Here is a 9,039-nt window from a genome sequence, read left to right as displayed (position 1 = left end):
CAAGCCATTCCTTAGCAGTCATGAGGGAAATCATTGGGTAATAACAGCAGTTTTTTGTTTACAGGACAACATACACACTTGCTAATTAGACACATCTTGCTACCTGCAAGGTGTGAAGAAACGTTTTTTTTTTGTTTTTTTTTTCACATAGTGAAATCCTGTTAGATTACAGCATGCATTACTCTACGTGCTAATGCCAGGGGGGGTTCCTGTTGTTGTTGTTGTTGTTGTTGTTGTTACTGATTCTTCCCAGGTGATGACTGTATGTCCTTACAGGATGGGATGGTGTCGTCTTTCCCTCAGTGCTTCGGTACTCTCACTGTGCCTGGACAACACAAACACAAGAGCAGAGCCGCTGACAGTCTGCATGAATTAGTGAAATAAAATGACTCGGTGGCAATGTGCCACGATGCATTTGCTACTTTTGGATGGCAGCAGCAGCGGCGGTAGCTCATTTCAAAGAGCCAGACAAGTATATTATTCGTCGATAAAGACGCCATGCAAATATTTAGCTGCGGCAAACCCTTCCAAGCTAACAACTGAAGAAACAACATGTTCATTATTAGCACCAGCTGCTGTTTCTCTGTTTGGATGAAGTACTTGTGCTTCAGGAAACTTGTTTCTCAAGTTAATTTATACGGAAGCCAAGAACGGCAGCGTTTGCAATAATTTACTTTTATTTTATGATTCAGATTGACCATTTACCATTATCTCCAATAACTTATATGAGCATGACAACTGGTTAATTGTCTTGTTGTCTTGAGGTATGTTTTCCCCAGAAAATGGAATAATTAGCCAATTAACTTGAGAAATTACCTTTTGTTTTCTGGTGAAAACAATTTATTTGATTACGTCGCTAAACATGAGTTAATCGTCTCTGGAGAACAAGGTAACCGGATTTTTAAAAAATGATTCGTACAAGAAGCAAACAGCAATTTTCTCGACTTCACAATTTAATTATCCCTCCGTCTTTAGAGAGCACGCTGGTACGCGATACCGAGGTGGCACGGGAAAATTAAATTATTGCAACCACTCCTGCTCTGGGATTCTGTGATACGTTTTATATGCATAATGTAATATTAATTAATCATAAGTCCTACTTTTTGTTGTTCATTCTGCTTCAGCTGAAAAAAAGAAAGGAAATATTGTGTGTTTATGCTTTGGCCAATTGTTATGATCAATACAAATGTGTCTAATAAACTATTTCTAACGCTTCAAATAGGAAACAAGAGTATCGATAAGTACCTAAACCCACCTCTGTCTCCACCGTTCCTCATGTTGGTCTCCTCGTCATCTGCCCCATCATCCACTTTAAGAGCACAAGCCAAAAAGTCAGTGAAAATGCACCTCAAGATGCAAAGGTAGCAGCAGTAATCATACAGATGATTTGAGATTAGAGAATATAATGGAGGTGAGAGGAGCAGCCTATAACACCAACCTGAGTGCAGCTCTTTCACCAGTGATGACATGGTGTTTGTGATTGAGTCAGCAGCAACTAAAAGATCATTCCGAAGATTTCTAGGTACACCTGAGAGACAGAGACAGTTTAAAATTACAAGTTAATACACATTCAATATAAGCTGAGCCTGGTGTTGGTATCACTGCTTTATGAGGGATTTCAGATTTTAGATTTAAAGTCCCCCTACAGAGAAAATCAAGTTGTTTTTTTTACTTTGTCAGCATGTCAATATGGTGTGTTTTTATACGCTAGAAGACATATCATGAGCCAAATCAGCAGTAAGCACCATGGCTGAGCATTTCCACCTTGTCATGTACCAATGACAGTTTAAAAAACACAGATTCAGACTTTCAGGGGTTCATATATAATAAACATAAGGAACAAATCCTTCCAGCTGTCTGCATCATTATTATTCAAATCACTTTCAAACCTGTATGGCTAAATCACTCCAACATTACAACTTGGCACTTGTTTACATTATGTATTTTTATGCCCATTTTAAAGCATCACACTGGAGAAAGGTCATTTAAAAAAGGTAAAATAAAAAAAAAACTAACAAAAAAACTCAATTATGCAATAAAAACGTTTGTTAAAGGTATTTTTTTTTACATTCTCGAAAAGAGTCAATGCACAGCTGTTTCCGCTTCTTCTATTGTGTTCACATGTCTGATACCAATTGACTTGAAAGACTAATTAAACTAAATACTTGAGAAATTCTGTTTGTGTTTCTGTTGTAGTTGGCTAACGTTTAGCTTGTTTTTCTATTTATTTGAGGTTTAGCAAACAGCTGGTTCTGCTTCCAGCTTCTTCTGCTCTGTTTATCACCACTGCTGCCTTCTGACAAAACTACGCAGCCTAGTTAAGGGGAAAAAAAGCCTAATTTGCATTTTCTTTGTTGCAACTTTTCAGAAATTTGCATCAAATTTGCTTGACATTTAAATGAAAATGGGCTACTGTGTAGTGTAGAGCAGTATTACAGTGTTTAAGCTGAGATGAGCTGGTGTGCTCAAGCTGCAGTGAGTGGTGTTGGTGTGGATGCAGAGAAAAGCAGAGACTTCATAGATCTTGCATTCTAGATGACGTTACAACTGAGCTATTTTAGGGCAGAAAGGGATTATTTTCAAACTTGTATGAGGGTACTTCAAAAAGTTCTCAGCCTCACCTGGAAACGACGGGTGTAACTCCCATTTTGGGGCACAACTGTAAACTATAAATCCTTTTTATCACCGTCCACAAAACATCACATGTTAAAAGCGATCAAAGAAAAACAGGTGGTGAGCTGGCTGACTTCTATCTGTTTCCCAAACTGAAATCCCAGAGTGATGAGAAGGTCATGCAAGCTGCTGAGGAGCATCTGGAGACTCAAGATGTGACCGTCTTCCACGAGCAGATCGTCACCATTGAAGTTAAAGTAAAAAATAATGCAAGAACAATCTTCCTCCCGTTCTGGTGAAGCTGCGAGCTTTTTGAAGCGGCCTCATACGCAACGTTGATGGACACAGATAAGTTTTTAGTGGTTTAATCAAGAGAGACTTTAAATACACCACATGGAAAACATTCATCAAGTTCTGACACCTTTTTAACTCCACGCCAACATTAATTACTCATAAGTTTCCACACGTTTGCACACAGATTTGCTCTTTCTTTCAGGTGTTGGTTTAGACTCACCCTGAGCGAAGGCCTCCAGCACGTCCCCTCCCACCCCCGCCAGGCAGTCCTGCGGTGTGTGGGTCGGGGTGGACCCAGCCGAGGTGGAGCGTATGGGCATGGGCATGGAGCAGCCTGCACCGTGGCTGGGAGAAGAATGAGGGGAGCCTCCAGACTGGGACTGCAACGGATGGAAACAGCCGGGATAGTTAGGGTACGATCGGCACCAACCTCATGCATTCACCAAATGGTAAAAGTTTTGGTTTAATATGAAAACACAAGTTGTTTCCCCTCACTAAAGGAATAAGTTATGTCTCTGAAAAAAATCCATCTCCTTCTATATTTACCACACAGACAGACTTGGCCATATTATTTCCCAAAACTATTTTAAACTCATCCCATAATTCTGCTTTAATGACTTTTTAAACAATCTCGCAGTAATTCAATGGAGCTGGTCTGGAACCACTTGCATGAATTTGATGTAGTCCTCATTCCTCAGTCAATAAATGCTAATAAGAATGAGATCCATGCATTATATTTATTATTTGAAGAGACTAGCGGCCCACTGTTACTAGGACACAAATGAGATGGAATATTTGGTTAGTTTCGTGACATACTGCGCGGTCCTTCCATGTGCAAACCTTTACCGAATCTAAGCTTCTGACAGAGAGGAAAAAAAAAACGAGACTCAAATCTCAAATAATCTCTACATCAACAAAGCCAATCCCGCGTTTCAATGGAGGACGCAGTCTTGCGATCACAGATTGCGGCTTAAAGGAGAGATGGCCTTTTTGCTTCTAAAGGTGACTTTTATTAAAACAAACACAGACACAGATGTGACTAAAAGAACTTAATCCTTACGGGGAGAACAAACAAAAACAACGGAGGGGGAAAAAAAGAAGTCTTCTGGTAATCCTACACTGGCTGTCTGCGTCTCTGTAGTGCACCTTCGCAGCATCGAGGGGTTAATGAGAACCATGCGTGGGTGTGCAAAAAAGGGGCCTGTGCTGAGTCGGGAGCAATATCTCATAGAGAAAGGATCACTGTGTGTCTCTGGGACTGGTGCAGGCCCAGGTTGGTGGCTCGGAGCCAGGCAGCAGATGGCCAGCCAGACTGCAGTCACATTAGAAGGGAGGTTGTTAGCGCCGATGAAAGGAACAGGTCCCTGACATTTGGACAGAGAAAAACACAGTTCTCTCAACTTGGAAAACTGGTTTTGAAAGATTCGCGATGGTGGTGGAGCGGCGCTGAATTCGACGACCAGATCGGCGTAACCGAGTTAGACGGTGCGAATCCTATCATCTTCCCTAACGGGCCGACTTAAAAGGTGTTATAAAAACTTCCTTCAATCACATCTGTGTGAAGACGGAGGGAGAGTATGGAAGCATTAGACTAAGTGATGTGACTAGAGCCAGGTATCGAGCCTTGCAAACTGAATTAAGGGCAACTTACAGCCTGCTTCTGCTCCTCATCCTATCAGCCAGCAAAGGTAAGCAGAGAGAGAGAGAGAGAGAAAGCAAGGAGAGTGAAAGCAACAGAATTAAAGCAATGAAAGAAGAAGAAAAAGGGAATTTCTGCAGGAACAGTCAGCAAAGATCACTGCAGTATCTTTAAAGAATTAAACACACAAAACAGCCCACTAAGCTTTAAACCTGAATTATTAAAAAGGTACTGACAAAACCTGTAATATGCTGAAGAAGAAGAGCAGATTTAGGACATTTAACGTGTATCTTGGGATGTTAATACCGAGGTCTTAAATCTTCTTGAAAAAAAGGTGACGTTCTCACCTTTAGCAGCCTCATGAGTCCCTCCAGCTGCACCATCAGCTCCCGTCTGCTCTCCTGCAGGGCCGACATGCGCCTCTCCAGCTCGTCCTTCCTGTGTCTGAAAGGAAGAACAAGAAGTTTATAAGTGCAAGTTTCTAACTCATCCACAGAGCAGATTATTATACAAAGTGCTTTGGCTGGTGACTTATAGTGCAGACAAATATGCCTCGAGTTCATTCCCAAAGGACGATAGCATCACTGAGAACTCAAAGCGATTCAGTTATTCTGGATCAGTTATTTAGATTACTTATGTCGTCTGTGAGCAAACAAAAAATAATCATAAACTTGCATTTTGTGTAGATTTCCTTGCAGATGCCAGATTTGCCTTGAAGTCTAATGAATAGCAGCAGCTGCACAAATAGTTAAATGTATGTGGAGTTAAATGCATTTGCATCAATTACATCAGCCCACTGCAAAGCACAAAGCTCATGTTGCTCAGATGTACTAAAGTAAAACTTCTCTGCTGGTCTTATGTGCACCGGTGCCATAAACACCTTTACTGTGATTATTATTCTGCCATATGTTCCCTGAAATCTACAAGAAATGATGTCTTCCTAAAGCAGGGGTATCAAACTACAGGCCTGGTGGTGGACTCCAGTTCTGGTGTTTCACTTGTTAAACCAGGCACACAAATTCTTATTTTTTAAATGTTTTTCTCAGCATGATTTGTCTTCAGTCTCCTATTTAAGAGTTCATTAATTACTTTTTGTCTGTCATTTTATTTTTTTGAATTGATTTTTATCAATGCTTTTGTTATTTTTAAGTTTATTTTGCTAAAGTATTGGCTCTGAAAAGTGCTCCATAACTCAAGATTAATACTACTATTAGCCTGGAGCATAAAAATGGGATTTTATTTAATTAGCTGCAATATTGTTAAACATAAATACTTCAACTTGTGACCAACTGATCTCAGGGTTTCCTGTGATTCACCTGACACCGAAATGTCTCTTTATGAATAAAAAGTGACCTTGCGATTTCAAAGGAGCTACAAAAAATATTATTTTTCTCATTTCTAACAACTATTTTACGTCTCATCTGCTGCTGCTTTCCAGGAACGCAACATAAACAGAAGCACGACCCTGCTCAACCTGGAGAGAGAAAGTCTAGTCGCTCAGCTTCACTGTGTTTAAAGTTTAAACTGGCTGCTGAAAAATAAACTTTTTCGAGTGTTTAAGTAGCTTCTCCGGGAGCACAAACCCTGCCCTGGAGTTATTTGAGTCGCAGACCCCTGTTAAGTGATCTGCAGCATGTGGACGTCTGTTTTCTGTGATGATTCTGGCTTATTGTCACCCTCTGGTGTTCACAGTATGCAGCTGTTTTTGGAAAAAGCTTCAGAAACCAAAGCAAAATCATGTTTGACTGAAGTCAGCCTTTGAGAAACTCAAAGATATCCACAGACTGCTTTTTATCCTTTATCCTGTGGCTCAATATTGGAGCCATCTAGCTGATCATATCTAATAGTTATGAGAACTAACACAGGCTAATAATGCTTGAACTAAGCTTAGAGAAACAGCAAGTGGAATCCATTTATTCTCCAGTTTTATGCAAAAACTAGTTGCGCAACACTCACAACATGCCAAAGAGTGGCTGTTTTTTGTGCACAAACTAAGAAAACACCATGTAAATTAATGCAAATGATGAATCTCAACTGTAAAAGTAAGAATATATGTAATTTTTGCAACAACTGTTGACCTTCAGCGCTGCGTCTGATTCATTATTCAGGCCAAACCAGACAAACAAGGAGTCCTTCAGGGCAACAAGTGCTGTAGCTCGTCCTCTCAGGGTGAATCTCTTCCAAGAACCGAACCCAAGGGTCCCAGTGTCCTGCCAGCATGACAAATGCCCGCTCGGCTGCCGCTAGTGAAGCTAATTCAAAAACATCCTCCCGAATTAGGGGGACGTTATTTCTACTTGAAGAATGAGTTCAGCGGCCCTGATGGTTGTTTTTTTTTTCTGCTTGAATTCCCTAATAAATGGCTGCTTGTTCCCTGCATTGGGTAGAAAATGCATTTATAGAAGTAGTGACAGCGGGTTGATACCTGAGGAGCCGCAGTTCGGTCAGAAGCGTCGGGTTCTGCTGGGCTTTTTCTGGTGTCGGCTGAGAGGCCTGTTCATGCTCCAGACGCAGCCTCTGGATCTCCTGCAGGATCTCCCTGGAAACAGCACACAGGAGCAGGTTTATTGCTCAGTAATAATGTAAAACTACTTTCACACATACTAACGTCATTAGTGGAAATTCTCACCAACAAACTGCACCTAAAGCATCAAAGGTATGAATAAAGCTTAATGATTGCTTTTTTTCATTAAATATATGATGCTGTTATATTGATGCATTAACATGTAAGCAGCCGTTTAAATTCAGAGCCGGTTGAGGAACAGTTTAATTAGCCAAGCTGCATGCTGTAGCCATATATTTACTGCATAGATGTGAGAGTGGTATTGATTTTCTTAACTAACTCTGCAAGAAAGCAAATGTGCATTTTCATAAAATGGTGCACTGTTGCTCTAACTGTTTGCTGCTACAATGCATCATATTTCTAAGTTCATCATCAGCTTTGCATGTCAATCTTTATCTGCAAACTTTCTCTAACCGTGGATGTAAAGAGAGTGTAAATGAAGCGCCTATAACTGCACCTAAACACAAACTTTCATCATATTTACTGCCAACTGCCCACTTAAAAACACAGATTTGTCTCCCACATGTGTAATGTGTGATTACATGACAAACGGAACCTGTTTTTGTTCTCCAGCTCTGCAATCAGCTGTCTCTGCTGCTTATTGGCGTCGAAGTTGAAGCTCAGATCCGATGGAGGACACTGTTGCTGAAAAACAAAATTACCATAGAATGGCATTAAAAACGGTGGGAGAACAAAAGTCAAACGCAAACAGCTTCCGTCTGACCACAGCGAGCAGTAATGATGCTCTGCTGGAGATTTATTATGCTTCTGCATAAACAGGGAACCATTTTATTTCACCACGGCTTACAATCATCCCTCCGTATAACAGCCAGACAGCAAAGCAGGAATCCAAACAAACCCGGGCAAAGCCTCGTGATAGATCGCTCGTCATGCATGTTTGCTGGGCACTAAAACGTGTTTTCTCCATCATCTTATTAGGATGGAATTCTGTTGTTTTGAGTTAGCATTAGGATTTCTGTCAGCGTGTGAGGAAATAATTGCAAAAACACCCTGAAAAACACGCTCAACTGGCGAAGCATGTGGAGCAGCTCTTAATGTGAAACTGTCATATACTCTTTGTTCATCAAAAATGCGTCTGTAAAACAAGGTAGCTGTCACTTTCATTGTTTTTTTTTGATCACTCAGTCGTTAATTTCTGCAAGGAAGTAGCGAGCTGCATCCCTCCGACTGTGTTCAGCGTGAAACTAGATTGCATATTACATTACGTAAACTTGCAATTATTATTAACAGACTTCTTCATTAAAAGAATGTGATTTTGTTTGGCTGCAGAGCAAACAAACGCACCAGTTGGTCTATTTCTGATCAAGTAGCTGCTTGAGGAGCATTTGCTGTGTTACGGAGCCAGTAAAAGTATTCACACCCCCCCTGGAAGTTTCCTCCTTTTATTGCTTTTCAATACTGAACCACCGTCAGTTTAATTTGGCTTTTTTTTGGACAAGAATTTACCTCGAAAGAGACTCTTTAATGCCAAAGTGAAACAGATTTCTACAAAGTAATGCCAATTAATTAAAAATATGAAATGGACCTGATGCTAGACGTCACACAGTTTGTGTATTTTCAGTATCACAGGTAATATAAAATGTTTGTGTTTAATGTTTTGATCACATGTGCATTATTTTACTTTGATGTACAACACCGTCAGTGTACGGTGCAATATTTCATTATCATGTGTGGTATTACCTATTACCTCATTATCATTACCAGAATTGCTTTTCACCTTTCTATTGTAGTTCCTTATAATTAGCTTACTTATTATATTTTACTACTGTATTGTACTTAAATATTGTTGCTTCTCTCGTAGGCACTGCATCTACTCTCATGTTATGTCATTTTGTTTTTTCTAAGCAATATCAGGCACAATAAAGTTTTATCTTATCTTATCTGAACTTAACTGAACTGAACTTAACTG

General features: G+C 40.1%; 1 protein-coding gene across 1 annotated transcript in view; it reads right to left on the bottom strand.

The window, feature by feature from the left end:
- Positions 1–299: 299 nt before the first annotated feature.
- LOC103375623 (dystrobrevin beta-like) overlaps positions 300–9,039 on the bottom strand; it is a gene marked incomplete at its 5' end in the record, with an annotated part of 14,344 nt that continues 5,604 nt past the window's right edge. The window contains 8 exons of the mRNA XM_008305941.1: positions 300–325; positions 1,256–1,309; positions 1,439–1,528; positions 3,128–3,287; positions 4,559–4,579; positions 4,894–4,990; positions 6,972–7,085; positions 7,666–7,754. Of these exons, the coding sequence (XP_008304163.1) occupies positions 300–325; positions 1,256–1,309; positions 1,439–1,528; positions 3,128–3,287; positions 4,559–4,579; positions 4,894–4,990; positions 6,972–7,085; positions 7,666–7,754 (651 nt within the window). The remainder of the gene's footprint in view (positions 326–1,255; positions 1,310–1,438; positions 1,529–3,127; positions 3,288–4,558; positions 4,580–4,893; positions 4,991–6,971; positions 7,086–7,665; positions 7,755–9,039) is intronic.

The sequence above is a fragment of the Stegastes partitus genome, unplaced genomic scaffold, assembly GCF_000690725.1.
Source record: "Stegastes partitus isolate 25-593 unplaced genomic scaffold, Stegastes_partitus-1.0.2 Scaffold2713, whole genome shotgun sequence".
Taxonomy (NCBI): domain Eukaryota; kingdom Metazoa; phylum Chordata; class Actinopteri; family Pomacentridae; genus Stegastes; species Stegastes partitus.
The sequence above is the reverse complement of the archived record's forward strand: the minus strand, read 5'-3'. Positions and strand labels throughout refer to the sequence as shown.